General features: G+C 41.3%; 3 protein-coding genes across 5 annotated transcripts; 1 reads left to right on the forward strand and 2 right to left on the reverse strand.

Moving 5' to 3' along the window:
* Nucleotides 1-4,468: 4,468 nt before the first annotated feature.
* On the forward strand, nucleotides 4,469-9,982 carry LOC4332369 (serine/threonine-protein phosphatase PP1-like). 2 transcript variants are annotated; one of them, XR_010739770.1, is made up of 5 exons: nucleotides 4,469-4,852; nucleotides 7,234-7,793; nucleotides 7,879-8,103; nucleotides 9,491-9,621; nucleotides 9,742-9,982. XR_010739770.1 is itself a non-coding variant. In NM_001402129.1 (4 exons), exons 1-3 carry the CDS (start codon nucleotides 4,633-4,635, stop codon nucleotides 8,065-8,067), a joined length of 969 nt encoding a protein of 322 aa, NP_001389058.1. In that variant the 5' UTR covers nucleotides 4,469-4,632; the 3' UTR covers nucleotides 8,068-8,103; nucleotides 9,491-9,982. The 2 variants fall into 2 exon arrangements, 1 of the variants encoding a protein (NP_001389058.1); NM_001402129.1 differs by having other exon boundaries at nucleotides 9,491-9,982.
* A 2,476-nt stretch (nucleotides 9,983-12,458) lies between these two features.
* Nucleotides 12,459-15,775, reverse strand: LOC4332370 (uncharacterized). Its single transcript, XM_015774718.3, has 15 exons — nucleotides 15,595-15,775; nucleotides 15,379-15,466; nucleotides 15,274-15,296; nucleotides 15,081-15,155; nucleotides 14,945-14,998; nucleotides 14,760-14,837; nucleotides 14,606-14,674; nucleotides 14,391-14,543; nucleotides 14,131-14,299; nucleotides 13,917-13,957; nucleotides 13,540-13,629; nucleotides 13,356-13,460; nucleotides 13,087-13,257; nucleotides 12,870-12,979; nucleotides 12,459-12,782 (listed from the first exon to the last, which is right to left on the reverse strand). Exons 1-15 carry the CDS (start codon nucleotides 15,628-15,630, stop codon nucleotides 12,707-12,709), a joined length of 1,338 nt encoding a protein of 445 aa, XP_015630204.1. The 5' UTR covers nucleotides 15,631-15,775; the 3' UTR covers nucleotides 12,459-12,706.
* Nucleotides 15,776-16,586: 811 nt separating this feature from the next.
* Nucleotides 16,587-22,285, reverse strand: LOC9268534 (serine/threonine-protein kinase ATG1c). 2 transcript variants are annotated; one of them, XM_015774715.3, is made up of 13 exons: nucleotides 21,853-22,285; nucleotides 21,167-21,284; nucleotides 21,019-21,077; nucleotides 20,814-20,878; nucleotides 19,865-19,958; nucleotides 19,693-19,773; nucleotides 19,505-19,610; nucleotides 18,756-18,828; nucleotides 18,325-18,680; nucleotides 17,864-18,201; nucleotides 17,341-17,614; nucleotides 17,187-17,257; nucleotides 16,587-17,086 (listed from the first exon to the last, which is right to left on the reverse strand). In XM_015774715.3, exons 1-13 carry the CDS (start codon nucleotides 22,123-22,125, stop codon nucleotides 16,883-16,885), a joined length of 2,112 nt encoding a protein of 703 aa, XP_015630201.1. In that variant the 5' UTR covers nucleotides 22,126-22,285; the 3' UTR covers nucleotides 16,587-16,882. The 2 variants fall into 2 exon arrangements, with proteins under 2 accessions (XP_015630201.1, XP_015630199.1); XM_015774713.3 differs by having other exon boundaries at nucleotides 17,864-18,234.
* Nucleotides 22,286-22,803: the final 518 nt, after the last annotated feature.

The raw sequence follows: 22,803 nt of genomic DNA on the forward strand, positions 1-22,803 counted from the left end.
CATCAATCCATCTTGGGCCAAGTTTAGTTCCCAACTTTTTCTTCAAACTTCCAACTTTTCCATCACATCAAAGGTTGTGTTTAGTTCACACCAAAATTAAAAAGTTTGGTTGAAATTGGAACGATGTGACGGAAAAGTTGGAAGTTTATGTGTGTAGAAAAGTTTTGATGTGATAGAAAAGTTGGAAGTTTGAAAAAAAACTTTGGAACTTGTTAAAGTTAGTCGATATAGTGGAACAACAACTAACCTTCCCGATCGCTTCAGTCATTGATCACCTAAGACATGTGTTGATACGAAAAACACACACTGGCCTGGGAGATCTGCTTAGCTTCAGTGCAGGTTGCTGAGATGCGGGCGTGCCAGTTAGTTTGATCCTGCAACTGACAAGATATTCAAATAATAGATCAATGAGCCGATCGGCTGACAAGCCGATGGAGCAATCTCAGCCGATGCCGATACCAGCCGATAGCGATAGGGTTTTGATCAATCGGCTATATGTCCAACGTAGATAATGATATAAAGGCAATCAACTGATGATAATATAATATATCAATATAATCCAGTAGAAACCAATCAGCTAACAATATGATGTAAATAATGATATAAAGGCGATCGGCTGATGATGATAAATAACAATAATATAGCAATATAATCCAGTGGAAACCAATCGGCTAATAATGATATGATAGATAAACATCAATCCAAAGGTTAAAGCATACATCGGCTGTAGGTCCATTGTCATAAAATCTACAAGATTAGATTAAATAGTGAAACCTTTGTTCCGATCAGCTAAATCCAACTTATATGTATATGCAATCCTTACAAGCCGATGCAACGTACAGATAACTTATCGGCTAGCACCCCGATAAAATATTAGCATGAACCTATCGGCTTAATAAGACTTATATTATCAACAACAATATAGTAGGTCGAACCTAACCGATGCAGCACGAGATTGTATATGATAATCTAATACTCGGTGAGCCGATAGATCTATCTAATGTGATGGATATAACAAATCTATTTAGAACAGCACTGTGATCGTAGAGATATATCGGCTAAGACAGAAGATCGAACCTAACTAAGACAATCCCAACTAAACCGATGTGTCTCTAAACATAATACAATTAGAGATAGAATTGAGATATCAGGTAGGCGGATATATCAACCAAACCAGAGCGATCCAAGAGATCGAAGCGATGCAGCCTTGAACAACACCAATATAGCCGACAGATTCACCAGGGCCGACGAAACGTAGGACTTACCCCTTCGCCAGAGATCGAAAACCGATGCAGCCCCGCGTCAGGTGCCAAGTTCCGTCGGATGATAAGTAAAAACCTCGGGAAAGAGGGTGGCAATGCGCCAAGAGTAGTTGTATTGATCTGTGTGATAAATTACATAGACCCCAGGTGTACATATTTATACCCATGGGTTGATACAAGTCCTTGTCGGACAAGAAAGAAACTTTCCTAAAGATAAAAGGAAAACATAAAGTCCTTATCGGACACTAAACACACTTTCCTAAAGATAAAAGGAAACTAACAAACTATTCCTAATTAATAGATAAACTGCCATGCTGCATCTTTCTTGAACTCGGACTCTTCTGGATAAATTCCCCTTAGTTGATCCGACTCCATCGAGAACACGGTTGTTGGAGATTTGACGACTCCCATTGGATGATTCCATAACTCTGAAGCCAATACTGACTCTAAGCTGATGATGACTTTGGGCTTACCAAATTTCATCGTTAACAACATGCCAGATGACGACATAGGAACACACGATATTTGTTAACGAGGTTCAGCCGAAGCATACATCCCCGGGGCTCTGATTATGGGCGCTCCTCCCCAACCAATATAGCTCCTAGCCGCTACGAGTCTATGGCCTCGTCGCCATCCTCTCCCTGCGTGTCTACGATATATTGTAGTTGCCATAGTTACATTGTGGTGCCCCCCTCTCTATTTTAGAGAGATGACGGGTTACAGAGTTCGACTCTAACTCCACCCTCTAACACCTATTACAGCTCCAAGTCCAATTGTAACCAAATAGAACTAGTATATTCGACACCTATTCTAACAGAACTAAACACGGCAAAAATTTTCCTACACACATAAATTTTCAACTTTTTTCTTCAAACTTCCAATTTTAGTCAAACTTCCAATTTTGACGTGGAACTAAACACAACCTTGGTACAAATCATCATGCAGGGGCATGAAAACTTCCATTTTTTTCTTGGGAGTGTCAGTCACTTTTCTCATCCCTTGGATGACAATCCAATGGCTCTTATCATTCCCACTATTAATTATTCAAAAGAAAATCCTTTATTTTCACAAATAAAAGATTAAACAAAAAATTGCACTGACCTAACATGGAATAAATTATCAAGTTATAAATAAATACATGTAAAAGTATCCAACTTGGATAAACATAAATCTACAACGACAAAATCAGGGCTAGAATGAACAAAACTTGCAGAATGCATAGCACTAAATTAAATTTAGTGTAGGCTTAGCAATATGTATGTCGAGGGATGATCCTCTCTAGCGGGAGGTCGTGAGACCCCCCTTTCATGAGTTCGGCCGGGGGAAGAAGCTCACCTCTAGAAACCACGTGTCCGTCCCTAAGGCTACTAGCTAGCTCGCACACAATCAAATTATACAGGTTTGGGCCGCTGAGAGGCGTAATACCCTACTCCTGTGTTTGGGATTTAGATTGAGAGTTACAAGGGTTCCTAAACTCAGGAGAACACTCTTCTCCTAGAGCTCAAGTTCTTTGAGGGTCGTCCCCCTCTCTCGGTGGGCAAGGTCCTCCTTTTACACCTCAAGGGGATACCACATGCACCGCCTCTACCTACTCTTCTTTCGGGTGGGGACCCACCCTATCTTGACTGGAACTCGACCCGTGCCTTCGCCTGGAAGCTAAGCCACAGCTTGTCCTTGAGTGGGGCCCAACGCCGTCCCTCGCCTGACACGGGGGACAACCCTGTCATTCCCTTATTAATAGGTGAAGACTTGTGGTGGCTGCCGTCCGAATGACCCTCCGATGGGACGGGTCATACGTACCTCCACTCCGCCGGAAGCAGACGCGACGTGGGAGCACGGTTGTCGATCCAGTCAGACGTGACCGGCGTCAGGCCGGTCACAGACCGGTCATTCTTGACTATGGCGCGTCAGCTTAGCACGCCGCACGTCTGCCTCACTGTATTAAATGCGACAGGGGGCAGTTGGGGCGTTGCGCTCATTAAAGGAGGCTCAGCCTGGGCCCCCTCCTCGCTCGCTCCCCCCGCCAAATGGCGGCTGGGCGAGGGCCTCGGGGCAAAGCGGTGCAAGGGCCCGAGGGGCATGACGTGGCACCCCGAGGCCTCGACCCCCCGGCCGCTCCTGCGGTTCGCGGACTGCGGGGGCAGGACTAGGCTGTAGGGACACATAGCAGGATAGAAAGGTAGATTCCCCACACTTCGCATACCCCCGGACCCATATATCTGACAATGTAGTTTTAGCCAACTGAAAAACTATGACCCTGTTCTTTTCTTCGACTAAAGTTGAATAAAATTATATAAATTTCCATGCCCCTGAAATGCAGCGGAAACCCTTCTTTCTTCTACATATCCACATGCATTTTCCCTTGTCAGTGAGAATAACACCTCAAATCAGAGCTGGGCACCTTCAAAGTGCGAGAACTCTGGTTGGCTGCTATTGCAAAAAAAAGAGATCTGGATGGCCGATAAGCTGCAAATTAGACAATGGCTCAACAATCACTTCTGTCAATTCTACTATTGGAACTTGAAAAGTATGCAACACCGCTGTAAAGACTGTAATGTCGTGCGGCAAATGTGGGAATGAACTTTACAAGGAGTAAGACATGACATCGCAAACACGCATGGCAAAGATGATACATTGGTGAATTGGTGGATTAGGCGAACATCACAAGGAGAAAAGCATAAAACGTAGATCATGAAATTAATTCATATGCTAGTGATTTGAGGGATATGATGTGAGCGGAACAAAAGAGTACCACGCCTATTGAGCAAGACCATCGACGAAATCAGGGTGTATAGCATGTGTGTCTATAAAGATGTCACAAGAATATCCATTAGATAAAAACTGCTCGACGTGTATTTTTCTCTCTTTGTTCCTGTGTTGTTGGGTCCATCCTTCTTTCAACAACGCTAATTTCTGAACGGATAAATGCATTTTTCGTTGTTTTCTACGGTAAAACCACAGGCGGGTATAGGATTTGTGCAAAGAAAAGATCAGAGGTGGATCATGACATAATAAGGAGGTGCTAGTATACCTGCATATTACGTGGTGGCCGTTGGCGCTTCCGCCAAATTGGAGACCGAGGACCCCACACCGCGCCACCACCTCAAAAAGAGAATTTCTTTTCGAGAAGTAAAACGAAATAATAAAATAAAGAAAAGGAAAGGAAAATACACGTAGTACAAACGAGCCAGCGGCGAGGGCGAGGCGAGTTTATCTAGCCAGCGGCGGCCCACCGCCCAATCTCTCTCTCTCTCTCCTCCTCGGCCGCGTAAAACACCTCCCACCGCCTCCTCCACCCCCTCCTCCTCCCCCCGCAGAGCCGAAACCCTAACTCCGCCGATCTCTCCAGGTGCCCAAGGGGAGGGAGGGGATGGCGGCGGCACCGGGGGCGGGAGGGCAGGGCGGCGGCGGGATGGACGCCGTCCTCCTCGACGATATCATCCGCCGCCTGCTCGAGGTGCGGACGGCGCGCCCGGGGAAGCAGGTGCAGCTCTCCGAGTCGGAGATCCGCCAGCTCTGCACTGTATCCCGAGAAATCTTCCTCAGCCAGCCCAATCTCCTCGAGCTCGAGGCGCCCATCAAGATCTGCGGTACGTGCTCGCCCCCCCCCCCCCCCCCCCCCCAAACCCTCTCCCGCCGTCGTGTAGATCTGCTTTGGCCGCGCGGCCGAAAGCTGGTGTATTGTGGGGGAGACTGCTTCTCTGTGTCGCGGCCTTGAACAAGGCTAGCATCAATCTGTCTCTCTTGGAAAGTATGGTCAAGGGCGTTATCTATTTTTTTTGCAACTTTTTTCTCGATTGTAGTTCTCGTGAGGTAGATTTTTATTGAACAGGTTGTTTCGTGAACATTTTCAAAACGAGCACATTCACAAGGGCTGAGTGAGATTTCCTTTAATTCTGACTGTGTTATTTCAAATTTTATTAGTTCGCTTGATATTTTAATTTTCGGTATTGTTCGTGTGCACAGCAGCTTCTATTGTCTAGCGCCATCTGATTCTACTAGATAATTAAACCTATCTGTCCTGACAACTGTTCGTCCATAGATGATTTGTAACAACATCTAGTTAGGCACGGCAGAGTGTAGATAGGGTCATGTTGAATTGTTTTCTCCTGATGACACTGATTAATGATGAAACGTCAACCACTTTGTACATGCCAATTTGAAAATGACTTCAAGTTTGTTGACTTGATTTTCTGTGGTCAGTGAGTTAATAGTAAATGTGGGCAGCTGTAACCACTTCCAGGTTTGCAGCCGTATTGAAATTCCCAACCATGAATTCGTAATTCTGCAGTAGTTTCCTTAGCAATACGATCTACTGAGCATTTGCTCATTGAGAACACCAGTTGGTAGACTATTTATTTGCTACTTTCATGTATTGTTAGTATTTTTATCCTCTGCTGTTGAATTGCTGGCATTGCATCATATTCGGTGAAACATTGTAATCATGAAAATGAGATTATCTATATTAGCGGTAGCACTAATCATCCCGTAAGCTAGTGCCTCCTTTTCCGTTCCCAGCAACCATCCTGTTTTTTTTTCTGTTCCTGTCCCTCCACTTCGGCATCCCCTCTCCCGTGATCCCGTCTTTTATCTGAATAAAAAGTTACTATCCTGGTATCCCCTGCCGCCCTCCTGCTTTTTAAGTCCGTCCACTTCTGCATCTCTCTCTGGTCCGAGTAAAATAATTACAACTTTGAGATTTATTCTTTTTTTTATAAAAAATACTGTATGTCATCTGAGTAAAAAAATACTTCTATAAGTTCAATTAAAAAACCCACTCCCTATTAAGGTGGATCAGTGGTAAAAGAAATTATACACATTCGTCTTGTCTTTGCGTTTAGGTTCATTAGTGATGTTGTGATTAGTAACATATTTACTCCGATCTTCCGGACAACAAAAAAAAGACGAGTAAATCTTACACCGACGGCTAACCTCACCATAGTAGTGTCCTTGGCTGCAGATCTCCCAGGAGGGGCCAGTTTCCTCCCTGCTCCTCCCGCTGACGGAGATGGAGGAGCTTGGCGAGGTCGGTGAAGTAGGGAAGCACGAGAGGAGCAGATAGCACGGATTGCGTTGATTGCGCAGATCTGTCGCCGATGGCCTCGTCCTTGACCCAACCTCCACCTTGGGCTTTGCTTGCGTTGGAACCTCTGCCTCGCTTCCAATCTGTAGCACACTGCCACAGTCGCCATCGATTTGCAGTTGATCTCCGCCGTGGAGGCACCGCTTGCCAAGGGGTGGGGATATGGTTATGGTGCGCTAGTAAACTCACTATGTCCCAAAATATAGCAAGTTTTAGCTATGAATCTGGACAACCACTTGTCCAAATTCATAGCTAAGAGTTGTTATATTTTGGGATGGAGGTAGTAGCGGAATGGAACGGATAAGTGGGAGAGCATGGTGTGGCATAGTGTGTGACGAGGGTATTGGAGGCACGCTACATGAGCTAAATAGGGTGCTAATGCTCTGTGCAATAATTCTCCTAAATTAGAGTGAATTTCATAAACTGCAATTAATTTATCAAAACCATTGCTTTGCTACAACTTTAGATGGGTATTTCACACAATAGCAAACGATTTATCACAAAACCGCACCTTTAGCCCCCCTTTGTGTGTATGACAGGTGCGACTAAAACTTGCCAGGCAAATAAAATTGCAGTTTTCTGATAAAATCGTACGCTATTGTTGCAATTCTCTGAAGTGTCTAGATAAAGTTGCAGTAAATTGATAATTTTGACAAAATAGTTGCAGTTATCTGAAATTTACTCTTTTATATTATCTACTACAGCACCTGTTTGTGTTGTATTCATCTAAAAAAAGGGTTGTGTTTATTGGAGTCCAAAATAATGTTGAGCTCATTTCTACTTAGCGCCTTCTTGGGGAGTTTCAATCTGTAGTGAGCCTGTAAATTTGTAGCTGGTGGCTCTAAGGTGTGTATTTAACTTTTTTTTCACTTGTCATTTGGTATCCAGGTGACATCCATGGTCAGTACAGTGACCTTCTAAGGCTTTTTGAGTATGGTGGTTTTCCCCCAGAAGCCAATTATCTATTCTTAGGTGATTATGTTGATCGAGGCAAACAAAGTTTGGAAACAATATGCCTCCTCCTTGCATACAAAATCAAGTACCCGGAGAATTTTTTTCTTCTCAGAGGCAATCATGAGTGTGCATCAATAAACAGGATATATGGATTTTATGATGAATGCAAACGCCGATTTAATGTGCGTCTATGGAAGGTCTTCACTGATTGTTTTAACTGTCTCCCTGTGGCTGCGCTAATTGATGATAAAATATTATGCATGCATGGTGGCCTCTCTCCTGATCTGACACATTTAGATGAGATAAAGAGCTTGCCCCGTCCTACTGATGTACCGGATACAGGTCTGCTATGCGACCTACTTTGGTCAGATCCAGGAAAAGACGTTCAAGGTTGGGGCATGAATGATAGGGGGGTCTCATACACTTTTGGTGCTGACAAAGTTTCAGAATTCCTGGAAAAACATGACCTTGATCTTATTTGCCGGGCACATCAGGTACAATTTTAATGCAACATCTTTTCCTTTCAGTATTTTTTTTGGTCAACTGAGGTGATCATATTTATATTTCATGTGATGTCAGGTTGTTGAGGATGGATATGAGTTCTTTGCCGACAGACAACTTGTCACCATATTCTCAGCTCCAAACTATTGTGGTGAATTTGATAATGCAGGTGCAATGATGAGTGTTGATGAAACTTTGATGTGTTCTTTTCAAATTCTTAAACCTGCTGAGAGAAAAGGCAAATTTATGGCATCAAACAAAATGTGAAATGGTGAAGCCCATTTCGCTCATAGCGACTCTGAGGTCAGTTGCATTACCTTGTTCCATAAGTTTGCCATATAGTTTGTGTGGCTTGAAAATGTAACATGTTTACTGTGTGCTGCATTTAACTATTCACTTGAAAAGTTTTAAAATGTATGGTGTATTTGCTCTATGTTTGATGTAGTAATGTGTATCATAACTTACAACTAAATTTTATTTTATAAGTATGTTAAGTTGTTCTTAGTTTTTCTTATAGTTTGTTGTATGTGTTGGCCTTGATATTTCTCTCCGGAGTAAAATTGGCTCTACCTTATAGGCCATACCTGTATCAGAATTTTATCCCAGTAGCATATGGTACACAAAAAAAAAGCTACCTGTCCATGGAGAGTAAAAGAATTGATTAGGTGCTTTGTTCTCCATTGCTGATGTTATGCAGGTAGGAATACAAAATAGATCCCTAGTCGCCTCCGCGCAAATCTATTTTGTATGTATTACACTAGTTGAGTAGTCATTATCTTTTGAGTAGTCGTTAGTACTCCCTTCAGTCGCAAAAACATATAATGTATTATTCATGATTATACTTTGTTTTGGAAAATTGCTAGCAGAAAATTACTTGTTCTACACTAAGCAATATAATAGTATTGCTAGTGTTTTTCCACCAATAACATTTTCCAGAATAAAATCCTTCAATTGTATTGTGCACAATCTTGTGGAGTACTCCCTCTGTCCCATAAAAAACCAACCTAGTACCGGATGTGACACATCCTATTACTACGAATCTGGACATATGTCGTACTAGAATATGTCACATCCGGTCCTAGATTCATTTTTTATGGGATGGAGGGAGTAAGCAGAAAGACTATGCTGGTCGCCTTGTTGACAATCGCCATACCAGGTCAAGTTCATAGTGCCTACTTTGAGTTACAAATTGTAACCTTGGAATTTCATTAGGTTATTGGTTTGGTTCACCAGCAGGTGTTATGCACTCAGTGAATATGAATAGAATAATTTAGGAGCCCTTCAGACGATACAGTTGTTAATTTATGGTTTTTTATTAAAAAAACACTATTTTTTGTCCTTTTGATATAATTATTGATTGAAATAATCTTATCTGGGCCTGTAACTGTGAGTTGTGACATCATAGTTGGAAACATAATTTGGCAATATAATGTGTGGAGAGAAACAACTGCAAATCGGGCCCACCACCAATTTTGGGAGAATATTTCACATATACAACCATAACTCATTTGCAAGAGCCTAGCTCATCATGTAAGTAGGCTGGTGCAGTCGTACGGCAAATGTTCTGCTTGTGTTAGGCAGATAATCAACCATCACAAATGTTCTGCTCGTGTTAGTCAGATATGATACTGCAAACATCATTTTATGGTTTCAGCTGGTTGGCGCTTAATTATGATCATGTCTACTGTAGGCTGTCCTGTGGATGCATCTAGACATCAACGTGCAGGCGTTAGGCTTGAAGCAACATTGGGCTAATTCTACCGGAGAAGCCAAATAATATCATATCTAACAGTTGGTCTGGAAGGTTACTCTTCATGGCAAGTGCCAATTTTTTTTCCATTTTCTGTTATGATGCGTGAAACTATCTTGTAGATGTAGATATATTGATTATGGAAGGATGAAGTTGCCAATTGACCTGAGGCGGTTTCCTTCTGCAGCCAGGAAAAATCTGAATATGGAGTTTCTGTTTGGTAGTTTCACTATTTAAAAGCACATGTATCACTTGTATGGAGGTAACAACTTTACTTATGCAAGCCCGTGTTTTCTGTTGCTTGTAAGCAAAATTGGATGAGTTTTTATCTTGTTTTCTATAGCGTGCTAATATTGCCAATGGCAACAATTTGCGAACTGCAATTCTAGAATGTACTGGATGATTGAACCTTTAAGCATTTGCGAACTGCAATTCTAGAGTCTAGAAGTCCTCTGGAAAGGCTAATGAATGGTTTATCCTGTAAACTGGACCAGCTTGACAGGTGCTGCGTGATCTACATTGTATACTTATTTTGTCATGGTGTTTCCTTCCATGTGTCCCACTCAATGTTTAGGCTGCGTTCTTTTCAGGCTAGTCGGCCTCGTTTTCCGTTAGCACGCTTTTCAAACTACTAAACGGTGCATTTTTCTGTAAAAAGTTTCTATACGAAAGTTACTTAAAAAAATCATATTAGTCCATTTTTTTTAAAAAGAATAGCAGATACTTAATTAATCATGTGCTAATGGATCGCTCCGTTTTCCGTAATCACTGTTGAGAAGAAGAAAGAACGCAGCCTTAAACAGCAAACGTGGGTGAGCCTTGCATCTGTCGTGGGAGGCTGGGTGGTGATTTCTTTGCCAGACTCCAGATTCTTATGCCAGCTATACCATGATGCACGTGTCTTCACCTGTCAAATTCTGCCCGTATGGAGTGTCACTTTACCTAAAATGAGAATAAATAAAAGCCACTAGTACGTTGTATACTACTCCTTCTGTCCAAAAAGAAAAAAAAGACAATCCCTCCGTCCAAAAAGAAAAAAAAGACAACTTTTAGGTTTATGTGTCCAGCGTGTTTCCGTGTTCAGCGTTTGATCGTCCGTCTTATTTAAAAAAAATTAAAAAGACAAGTCACGTATAAAGTATTAATTATGTTCTATCATTTAACAACAATAAAACACTAATTATAAAAAAATTTCATATAAGACGAACAGTTAAACGTTAGACACAGAAACCCAGGGTTTTTCTTTTTTTTGGACGGAGAGAGTACTCTCCAACAACCCAGGGTTTTTCTTTTTTTTAGACGGAGAGAGTACTCTCCAACGGAGATTTTAGGGAGATAGTACAATCCAACTAATCCTTTATATTTTTGGGATGGTGGGAGTAATAAACTGAGTTGTAGCTGCTCACCATCCATACCTGCATAGTATCATCTTCGTACCTAGGATTACCTCCATCCCAAAATAACAAAGGACAATGAGTTTATGTACGTGAATGTGGACATAATGAGTTTATTTATTTCGAAACGGAAGGAGTATTAAATCATCGAAAGTGCTACACATAGGCCTTGTAACCTATGATCCGATACATATGAATATCAAATCTGGTACCAATAGGTATCAGAATTGGAAGATTTGGTACCCTATGAATATCTATCTATGGGCTTGTTCGGCTGCCCTATACCACGGCTGTACAGCAGCGGCAGCTGCCACCATATATCTTCGGGCCTGTTCACTTTGATGCTATTTTCAAACATAAAATTTTTTTTGGTAAAATTGCTAAAATTTTGGCTACTTTTAGTTTGTTGTCAAATTTGGTAAATACATAAGAAGTCCTGCCAAAATTTTGGCAATATTGTCATCTTGTCAAAATTTTAGTATTGCTAAGATTTATTTTGGCTACAACCTAAACATGCTCTTCATTGTATTATACTGTGGCTGGCTGTCCACTAGCAGTACCGAACAGACCCTGTATTTCTAACGTCGGTAGTTCTGCCGGCTTGTGATTGGTGGATGTGGCAAGCAATAGTTTGTTGACACGTGTTGCTTCTCCTCTCTCCCAATTTGTGTGAATTGTATGACAAGCCGGTTCAAAAAAAAAGAAAAATAAATAAATTCTAGAGACTATTGAGTGTCAACATAACATCCAGATCCTTCATATCCTTTCAATCTGGTTTGATCCAACAACCAATTCAATGAAAAATCTAGAAGCGAACTAAAGGGGCAAAATCCACCAGGAACCAAAAAAAAAAAAGTATCTACCACCTCTCAGACAGAAAAGAGTCCACCTGAAACCAGAGCCCTATGGTAACCTCGAGCTGCCGACACGAGCGATCTGGTTTGAGGTGGCTTGTTTTATCGTTAAATGAATTTTAAGTCTGATTTATATTTTAGCATATTTACCCTATTTTTTTATAAATTGAATGGTCAAACATCATGTTAAAAGTCAATGGTGTCCCTTCATCCAAAAAAAAAAAAACTTAGGTAAGTATGGTAAACAATCTAATGACAACGAATCTGACAGCCACCTATCCGGATTTGTTGTCTTAGGAATTTAAAATGCATTAAAAGAGGTCAGTTTAAATGTTTTTTCTTTAAAAATACAATCTACTACATGTTAAATTCAAAACTAAAACCCCACAAGAGGTTCTTCCAAATGTATGGTCTTTGTAGAAATTTAATTTGAATTGAATCAATTCTCAAATAAAATGTTTTAGAATGGACTGCAAAGATGACGACGCCAACAAGCACGTCAGATTTGTTACCCTATGAATATCATCAATTTGTTGTAGGTTTTGTACTTAACAGGCGCCAATACCTATATGTACCAATCTAGTACCAACAGGCATAAGACTTAATACCTAGGAGTACTACTTATATCATACCATCGTACCGTTCCAGAACAGAAAACCGTGGTATAACAGCCCCCTTAATAGTTTTAATTTCAACACAAGCAAATCTGATTCCAAAGTCCGGTGGCGGGTGTACTCGTTCATTTGTTACTGCCCCCATTTCCAATATAATACAACAGTGAACCGAATGTACACGTACAACAATGTTGACTATAGTTGATTGTAACTCTACAAATGATCGTTACTTGCTGTAAGCTCTGCCTTTTGTGTGTAGGCAGGTAAGGGGGGAAAATAATCGGTCATCCAAAATTACTGGATCGTTGCATATGTTTCTTGTTTCATTTTCATTAAGTTGCTCTCTATGCCTCTTAACACAGGTCTATATCTGCATAAGTGATGGCAACAGTTAAATTTCACCAAACAGAGGGGAAAATAAAATGCAGAATCGGACAAACAATAATAGTATACTTACAGGCGTGCGAGGTTATTCTGCGCTTGCACCGCTTTTCTGAGTTCAGCTGAAAGTTTCATTATTTCTGCCGACAACCCCTCGGATCTGCTCTGTTCTTTGATGAGCTGATCCTGTAGACAATGAAATATGCAGTTGTAAACCAATGACATGACAATAAATAGATTTGACTAGTCATGGTATAGACAAGAAAATATTCTCGACAGCTCCAGCAATCAACCTTTAGGGAGAGATTCTCAGTTACAAACTCTGGCGGGAATGAAATGCTGGTCTCGTTCTGCCCATCTGGCTGGATAGTGGTATTACTTGTTTTCAATAGAGTAGCTTGCTCAAGTCTTAACTTCTCTAAGTGAGAGCGTAGCTCTTCATTTTGCTTGAGACAATCTTTTACCTGGAAATTGTGATTAATTGAACACGCAAGATGCTGGTATCATCCATAAATGATAAATGTTTGTCTCTCCATGCATGAAATGACTGATAACAGCACACCTGGTTTTCCCATTGCATTGTAACAGCTACAGCTTCTTGGTATGAAGTAGACAAGGCTGAGTTCTCCTCAAACAGCTTTTCTATTTCTGATGATTGAGAATCAATCTGTCAAACACAATCCAAAACTTAGCCAGCTCATTGGGAACTTATTTTGTTCAAAGAAAAGGAAGGCAGCATCAAACACCTCCATTAACAACTTTTGGCGGCTGCCCTCTAGCCTCTCAACCATCAAAGCCATATCATGCAATTGGCTTTCAAGTTTTTCCCTATCTTCCTGCATAATTAAAAAATGGCCAGTACAGTTTAAGATTGATTCGAGCCCAGCAAGAAGATTACGGCGAACACTTAGCATTACAAGTTTCTAATCACCCCTGAAAATTTTGAATTAAGACAAGGGCATTCAGGCTTACAGGTGTCCACCTAGCCTGTTGTAATGCAAGATCTCATCTCAGTTTTACTTTTGAGTCCTTGATAACTATGGACTAACACATGAAGTATTTACCTTGGCAAAATCTTAACTCATGGAAAAACAAAAAACTTGAAGTTTGTTCGATACATTACCATTGAAAATGCCTTGCGTGCAGCAAATTCAGAAGCTTCATCTGCATGGTAGGGGAAACTTATTTCATGCAGTTTACCAGTAAAATATGGAATATCTGAAGGAACGGAAAGCAGAGCAGCATGACAAATGTGGAAGTAAAAGACTATGCTGAATGGCACGTTTACTAGAGATAGAGTACCCTATATGAAGCTACAAAATATGTTTCATATGCACCTGATGCTTTCTTCGTCAAGGCAGCAATTTTTTCTTCCAACTCTTTCTTTTCCGCAACCAAGGAAGCAGCATGAGACTGTTCTCCAGTTAGCTTTTGTTGCTCTTGTTGCCTTAATAGGGACTCTTCAGAAAGTTTCTGTTGCTCCTGCTGCCTTAGCAATGATTCTTGCTGCATTAACCATTTTATATGTTAGTTTGCTTAGATAGAATAATCAATAATAAGGACAAGCATAACACTGAAGCAAGACAAAATGACCTACCTTCAGCTGAGCCTGCAAATTTTCTACCTCCTTTTCCATAGCAAGAATGTGCTCATTTGATACACCAACTGGAAATCCAGTATAAGAGTTGCTCATTACTTGCTGCTGCAGGGTATTTAACTGTGCTCTCAATGATGCAGAGTCCTCTTCTGCCTGTAAATCATAAGATTAGCACACTAATGATATGACTAAGGATGCACAATTTTTCAAAATACCCTGTATTGCTCCTCTTCTGCCTCCTTCAGTCGTTTCTTCATGCTCCTTAGTTGTGCGAGAGCATCCTCCTACTTAGCATACCAGGTAGAAGTGATAATGGGGATTAGACATATCAGAATCGTGAATACCATAAACACGAAGACAGTCAAGTACCTTAGCAACAGCTGCGGCATCTTTCTCCAAAGAAATGTCATTCACAGCCTTTTTCAAGGAGGGTACTATATTCCGCTCCTGCAAACAGCGAATTAATCCCCAAAGTAAAACGCGTGCAAAATGTAAGCCATATGCATCAAACTGCAACACAAGTACCAAATTAAAATGCACAATATGAAACTCACAAGGTCGTTCAAGCGGTTAACGAGGGAATCCTTCTCGACTTCCTTCTCAGCAATCTAGACGAAGCTATGCTTTGTTAATACTACTTCATCCTTCAGGTAACTGTACCACAACAATACTGAACTGCAGAGAAAATACCTTGGATAACAGCATTTGGTTTTCCCTCTCCAATGCTATGTTCCCATTTTCAAGTTCTCTAACTCGACCAAGAAGCTACCATTCATACCAAAAGCCTTAGTTATAGTCTAGAAACAACATGAGAATTTGGATACGTACTTGCCACGATCAATGTTCATCCGAACTATTCGACACAAAGGAAAGGGGGGCAAACCTCAGCTCCGGCTCCTGGGTTCCCTACAGAAAACAATCGCCATTAAGCCCACAAGATTAGCACTGAACTACGAACTGTTCCAGGGGAAGAGAGGGATGGACCAACCGTAAGGGTCGACAAGGGACGCCGCGGCGGCCGGGTTGTGCTGCTGCTGCATCCTCTCGGCGGCTCTCTTCTGCCGGATCTCCTCCAGCTGCCAGACAAACGCGCACACAAACCCCAACACAAATTTGAGCCTCAAATCCCAGATACAAACGAGACGCGGATCTGAAACGCCTCGCGTCACAGAGAAGCAGGAGGGAGAGGAGAGGAGAGGCATACGGTGCGGCGCCCCCGCGAGGCGTGATTGGCTTCCATCTCCGGCGACCGGCCGACGAACCGGTCGGCTTTCTGGAAGCTCGGGATCCGGAGGCGCGACGCGAAGGAGGATGGCCGATGGCGGGGGCTCCTCCGGTATCGCCTCGATCCTGTGATGCCCGGAGAAGAGAAGGGGAAGAAACCCAAACTCGTGGGCCTAGCCAACGTGTTGGCCTTCTAGAGTTCACAAGCCGGCCCGTACGAGCCCGATCGGGCAGGTTATTCAGTACCCCCATGCGTTCCAAAATGGAGTAACACAATCCTGAACAGGCATTTTATCTATGTACATAGTTAAAATTAGTTTTTTCATCCTAAAAATAATCCAATCCTAACGAAGAATTTGAACATACATTTCATATCTTGTCTAGATATTTAGTCTGAATTGTTTTTTCTTCAACGGAGGGTGATATATGAACACGACAATGTACTCACTCCGTTCTCAAATAATTCATGCGGATACTATTCAATTTAAACTTTAATTAACTGTCATTTTTATAGATAATTTATAAATTACTAGAAATGTAATTATATCATCAAAATGTGTGGCATTACAAATATAACCATCAACCTTTCTCAAATTCTTTTCTTCTTATTACGTCGTGTAACAAAATTCTTTTCTTGTAATATACTGACGTGCAATTATTTTGCGCGTTCGCGAAAAATAACCATCAACCTTTCATTTATAGTAATATAATCACTTAAAACTTTCATTTATAGTAATATAATCACTTAAAAGTGATTTATGGTCAAAGCAGGATGGCTCTAGTAAATTGTCAGTTATTTGTTTTAGTTGTGTCAGTTATTCAAGAAGGAAGAGAGTATTATCCACTCCAGTCAAATCTATTGGGTGCATTGGTGGCGGAGAAAAAACACACACACAAATTCAATTCATAATTAACAGGACTTGGACAAGTTAGACAGCACAACTCAAAATCAACGATGACTTGGACAACATATGCAGTGTAAAAGCCCAAATTTTAATGAACAAACCATCGAGGTAGCAGTCTGCTTTACATGTCCACAAACGACCATGGTCGGGCCTTCAGCTGCCAACCTGAGCTGCCTGATAATCAGGCGTACCATGCAAGCACACCGAGCTCACGTTACAGTAGGCAGTTTGGGCAAGTTACACTGGATTTTTCGCTACTTCTCCCTAATCGGAGCACGTTCTCAGACATGACATATCTTACACGCCCTCGTTTGGGCCAACGAATATATGTACAGGATGAAAGAATATTGTACAGGTGAGCGGTCAGTGCCGCTGGTATTGCAACGGGACGAGCCTAGCGTTAACGGCTTCAATGTATGTGCGCAGGCGGCGTCGATCATCTCTTGTTAGGGACAGAGCGGGGTTCAGGGCGAGTGACGGTGCCTCAGTCAGGAGAAAGCGCAGCATGGATACTGCCTTCGAGTACAGCACCATGGCAGATGCTGATTTCCCCATCATCTCATCAACCTGCAATTTAGCATAACAAAACACACAAAAAGAGTGGGATAAGAGTGCACACCAAGCTTTCGTTCTGCTATGTAAGACAGTGTGCTTGATATTGACTTACACCACCATGTCTTCCCAGGTTAAGCGCGGTCTGAAATATGATTTCTATCGCATCTGGCATTTCTGTAGCATCTGCAAGCATAAGCTCACAATCAGCAATTCAGCATTCAAGAAGTTCAACCAACGATTTAAAGCTCCTAGGCAAGGTAACATACCAACTGTCTGTCCTATAGTGTTGGCAAGTTCTTCAGCATATTCCATTTGAACCAAAAACTGACTCTCTATCTCCATGCATGTATCATATAACAGTTGAGAGTTTGCAAGCAAATGGGGAGCATTTGAGCCAAAACCCTTCGCGGTGACATCATGGGAAGGATTCTCTCTTGTGGCAGAAGATGCATAAGAAGTGCAGATGTAAATTGCTTGCTTCCAGGTTGCAAGAACAACTAGCTGAATCGAGAATCCCTCTAAGTGCTTGGCATCTTTAATCTACAAAAGTTTGGGTGGTTGATCAGCAAAACAAAAGCATGGTTAGCATTTGCAATTGCATAGATAAAGACTTGTCTCAGGCAGATGAATGAAACACAAGACCTTAGTTTATATGGTAAATAAGCTTCACCACAATGTTTTGGACAGAGAATCCAAACATATCAAAAGGATGAGAACTTTGGTCAATGTTAAACAGAAGGAAGTCAAATAGGAGGCAAGGAAATTTGAGTCCACTGAGAAGAAAGTTACCTTTTCTTTCACCAATTCTGCTATGGTAGACGCATACTGCTCCAATAATCTAACCCTGGTCAGACAATCAGATGGTGGTTGATCCATAGCATCGTTGAGATCTGCAGATCCTTGTGAAGTACCAGATACTGGAGAGCAGTGACTGTCCAAGCTACCAGTTCCACCAGATTGCTGTCTGTTAATTGCCATGCCATGTATTGGCCTTGGTGCACTCACAGCAGTTAATAACTTCGGTGGTGAAAGAGAAGAACTGTCAAGTTTTGATGGCATGGTGCGCTGTCGGGAGTCATTCATCGAAGAGGAGGATCCCTCTGGGTGCACAAAGACATATTCCTGATCTACAAACTCTAATGAATCAATGATAGGGGAATCTACATTTACAAGTAAGGAAATAACAAATTTAGTAAGAACTTTTTCACAATTATAATGAAACATGTGATAGTCACAACAGACTGCAATACCTTCTGGATAACCACCTTTAGGGTTGTGCCCTTCATCACCCTTGTTTTCCTTGATTCTCCTAGGATGGTCCAGGCGTTGACTACTAGATGCGTAATTATTTCCCCTAATATATTTAGAGACCAGACTTGAATGTTTCGTTGGACTCTGACCTGAAGTTTTATCAAGCCTTTTACTCGTGGCAAACCCATAGGATTTTATTGCACTCTTACTATCAGAAACAGGACCTTCATCCTGTCCAGTTGACTCATCATCCAAAGGAAAAGGCATACAATCTTCCTGAGAACTTTGGCTTGAAGGTCTCGTAGGACTGCTATTAATGAATGGAAAGCCATCTCTTATGTCCGATGGTGTCCGGCTGTCAATGCAATACAGAATATCAAACATGTCACGTGATGCTGTAGAAGTAAAACTATAGCAAAGAATATATTACCTCAAGGTTCTCTCCAAAGCATGTTCAGCGAGAAATGGATGGTTCACAAACTCTTCAACGGTAAGGCGTTCCACTGCATTAATATTGGCACAGAATCATTAAGTATTAATTCTCACTTGTAACGTCAGCATAACAATAATCATGTAAAGTGATAGTTAATCTGCTACTTTTGAACAAACTTAAGTTGCTTTATAAGTGCGACAGCCCACAGGGTTTCAGGATTATGACAGACAGTAAGCAGTGGTATAAACTGATCGAGTGAAGAAACCATACAACTGCAATGGCTTCTAACACATTGTTGATCAGATAAACTACTGAGAAGCAACCAAATATATAAACTTCCTTGGGTGCAGCATAGTTCATGAGTTGTGTCCTGCTGCATGCCATGGAGTGTAACATATTTCCTGCAACAGCTTTATACACGCAGAACCTTTTTTTTTTCTAGCACGAATAAATCTCTAAGCTGTCTTCATGTAAGACATACTGATTACAAGACTACATCTAGAAGGTCACATGTGAATAATATAGGTGAGAAAACAGGGACTAATTACAATGTCACCCACCCAAGTCTACTCTTGCATGATAGTCATTCATGTTTTTCTTTGGCGTAATATCAGTCATGTCACAGTATAATTCTGGAAAATTTTACCCTTCCTGGTAAGGATGTAAGAAAAAATAATGACATGTGGAAGTCTTATGAAACTTGTTTTTATATATAACTATACATAAGTGTAGCAGAGGATTCGTACCTGAATTGATTCGCAGTAACTTTCTGCATAAGTCAATGCAGCCATGGCTCAAGTCGCAATCAGATGGAAATCGTATTTCTCGTGTATTGAGTATATTTCTCAGCAACTGATGGGAAATAACATTTTTCAGTAGTAGCCTGATTTAATAATGCACTAGAAATCAGGTCATGTGGAAAATTTGAATAAACCTGGATTTGACTATCCCCGGTAAAAGGAGGAGATCCGGTAACAAGTTGATATAGAATTATACCAACACTCCACAAATCTGCCTGTTCTGTCAGAAATCGGGCATGAAGCACGAGTCAAGAACAGGTAAAAGTACATGATAAAGCTCACAAGGAAGCAGAAAAAAGCCCTGACCTTTGCATCATACTTCTGAGCTTGCATGACTTCTGGAGCCATGTAAAGCGGTGAACCGCAAAGTGTTTCAGCCAGAGAAGAAGGTTCTAAAAACCTGCTTGCAAGAATAGAAAAGGTAAGTACACATTTCTGATACTATCCGCGTCTAACCCTCCCACCAAGCCTCACTTGATCCAACCATCGATGAATGAGAAGCAGAGAGAAAGCTGAGGTGCCAATTTTGTCATGGCTGTAATTAAATATGCAAGGAAGCAGAGAAACACAGGATCAAGCACAAAGCAACATGATCTTATTCTCTTTCCCTGCACGATACTTATCTAGTTGTCCTCAAGAATGTTTCGTACTTAGCTTTTATGCACAGATTTTTGTGTAAAACTCTGTGTGAATTCAAAGGACATTACATTACGGAGTAGGACTGTTCAATAAAAAAAAGTAGAATTGAGTGTAGAGAATTAATTGGACTCAAGATAGCTTTTTTTTTTGTAACAATGATAGCTTAATTGGAGTAATACATATGCGACATAGGTGTATTGGTACATGAAATATTTTTTTGTAACAATGAAGGCATGCTGTAGTTGTGGAGCCAAATCCTGAAGGGGGCCTAAAAAGTGATGCACATAATATTTCATTCTTTAAATGGAATGTCTCTAACATCTTTCAAGACATGAAGATGAGACTTTCAAATGATGCACCTTTTCTTTTGAAATAGTGCAAATTGACTGTATTTTTTTCAGAACTTCTTGAGAAGTTATTCCATTTTAAAATGCACAACACCGTTTCTTTCACAATACTGCAATTTCATTTCAGGTAGGAGCGATTTCTACAGACCTATTAGGGGATTCTTAAACCAGGTATCAAACTCATTGCTGATAAACTCAATAAAAAAGGCCATGTGGAAAATAAGATAATATAACTCCAAAATAAAAGCAATCAAACATAAGTAACTTACTTTGCAAATCCAAAGTCCGCAATCTTCAAGAGGGAATTTTCATTATTTGCAACTAGAAGAATGTTCTATTTGAACAGCCACAAATTCAGGATAGAAAACAAAACAAAATGTCAGGAAATTCCGTTTCTTTCATCAATTCTTTGTCATTAAATATGAAGATATAATGGAAATATCCACTCAATAACAGTAAATTAAATAATTTAACCTGTGGTTTTAGATCTCGATGAACCACGTTGTTTTCACGCAGCATCTGCAGACCAGATGCTGCATAAAGAAGAGAATGTGATTTTGGCTCTGGGGAGAGATAAAGCAATAAATAGTGCAAGACACTGAGGGTCTGAGAAAGTGCTTGCCTAGCTGCTGGATGAAATGCTTAGCAACTGTTTCAGAAACCCTTTTATGCTGCTGAAGGTATGAGTGTAAGTCACCACCTCGACAGTACTCTAATACAAGATATATTTTCCCACCATCCTAAAATCATCAAATAACAAAGAGATACGCAAATAATAGTTAGATATGAGAGTGAAGAAATAATTATGTCCAACAATCTCCCTAGAGGGAAGCTTCCCTTTCGTGGAACACCTAGAAATATTAATATCGGAGGCATAATTAAACATGTTAGGTATGCTTTTGAACTCTAAGGAGGGAACAACTAATGGTATAGTTTCCTAAATTCCACCAGAAAATATATCCAAAACAAACAAGTTACCAAATTTGGAATTTTAATGTTTTGCTTCCACAGCCAGCGAACAAACATCCAAAGTTAAACAACTTACGCTATGGTACTAGCATTAAGTTAAAACTTTGCATAGTATCACCACCCAAATGAACGTCAAGCCCAATGAGTTCTCCTTTGCTTGAGGCATCTGAATACCAAGAAAGCTCAGAAGAATTCAACTAAAAGAGAGACTATAAGAACTCCCGATTTTATTCATCCGAGGTTTATAAACAGTCGCCGTCCGCATGAAATCCTAACAAATCGAACGCAATTGCGCAAAATATAAACAGTAGAAGGGCGTTGATCCGAGGATCGGGGTACCCTGATGGACTCGTGGAGGGCGATGACGTTGGGATGACGGATGCGCCGGAGGATGTCGACCTCGGAGAGGAGGCTCTCGCGGAGCTTGCTGCTAAGCCGCTCCACGGCGATCTCCTTCAAGGCCACCTCCGTGCCCCGCGTGCGGTGCTTCCCGAGCCAGACCCGCGCGTACGCCCCCGACCCGATCTGCCGCACCAGCACGTAGTCCCCTACCCTCCGCACGCCGCTTCCTCCCCCTCCCCCGCCGCCGCTCCCCGCGGCGCGGTCCCCCATCCCCTCTGGTCCCGCTGCCTGGAGCGCAGTTCGCCGCGAAGGACGTGAGCTCCGCCGCCGCCGGGAGAGATGCCGCCGCGGCCGCGGGGAGAAGCAACCGAATTATCTCGCCGCGCGGAACAGAGAGAGAAAAGGGGAGGAGGGCCAGGTCTCTACTCGCGGCGTATGGTTATCCCTTTCCGCTGGTTTTATAAAGATTCCTCCGTCTTTTGCAAGATTCTCCTGATGTGCCCATTTATTTTGGCCGAAAAAACGATATAGTATCTGCATCATAACGTTTTTAAGTACTACCCCACAGTAAGTAAGTCGTTTACAATAATGTTTAAATCAAACCTTGGAAATATAAATCATGAATAACTCTCAAGTTGTTGAGTTTGAAAAATGTAAAAATTATATGTATAGATTTGTCTTGAAAAATACTTTCATAAAAGTATACATATATCACTTCTCAATAAATTTTTTTATATAAATAAGAAGTCAAAATTGTGTTTTAGAGACCGTGTCACTGTCCTAAACAACTTACTTTTACGAGTATGAGTATGGAGGTTCTAGCATGCTTTATTGTTTCTTTTTTTCTCACAGAATTGTCCCATAATATTCAGTAATATTCAGGAGTATGGAACAATTTGACATTTTGTGTAGCAATAGTAATCTGGTCATGGCAGCTGCGAAATTCTA

Source organism: Oryza sativa, chromosome 3, assembly GCF_034140825.1.
Source record: "Oryza sativa Japonica Group chromosome 3, ASM3414082v1".
Classification (NCBI taxonomy): Eukaryota; Viridiplantae; Streptophyta; class Magnoliopsida; order Poales; family Poaceae; genus Oryza; species Oryza sativa.

Coding starts and splice junctions, on each gene's coding strand:
- LOC4332369 (NM_001402129.1), top strand. CDS start 4,633: ATGGCGGCGGCACCGGGGGCGGGAGGGCAGGGCGGCGGCGGGATGGAC. Junction 4,853..7,233: donor GGCGCCCATCAAGATCTGCG/GTACGTGCTCGC, acceptor TTTGGTATCCAG/GTGACATCCATGGTCAGTAC. Junction 7,794..7,878: donor TTATTTGCCGGGCACATCAG/GTACAATTTTAA, acceptor ATGTGATGTCAG/GTTGTTGAGGATGGATATGA.
- LOC4332370 (XM_015774718.3), bottom strand. CDS start 15,630: ATGGAAGCCAATCACGCCTCGCGGGGGCGCCGCACC. Junction 15,156..15,273: donor ACCCAGGAGCCGGAGCTGAG/GTTTGCCCCCCT, acceptor TATGAATGGTAG/CTTCTTGGTCGAGTTAGAGA. Junction 12,980..13,086: donor CTGAGAATCTCTCCCTAAAG/GTTGATTGCTGG, acceptor CATTGTCTACAG/GATCAGCTCATCAAAGAACA.
- LOC9268534 (XM_015774713.3), bottom strand. CDS start 22,125: ATGGGGGACCGCGCCGCGGGGAGCGGCGGCGGGGGAGGGGGAGGAAGC. Junction 20,879..21,018: donor ATCGAGATCTAAAACCACAG/GTTAAATTATTT, acceptor CTGTTCAAATAG/AACATTCTTCTAGTTGCAAA. Junction 19,611..19,692: donor CCGGGGATAGTCAAATCCAG/GTTTATTCAAAT, acceptor ATTTCCCATCAG/TTGCTGAGAAATATACTCAA.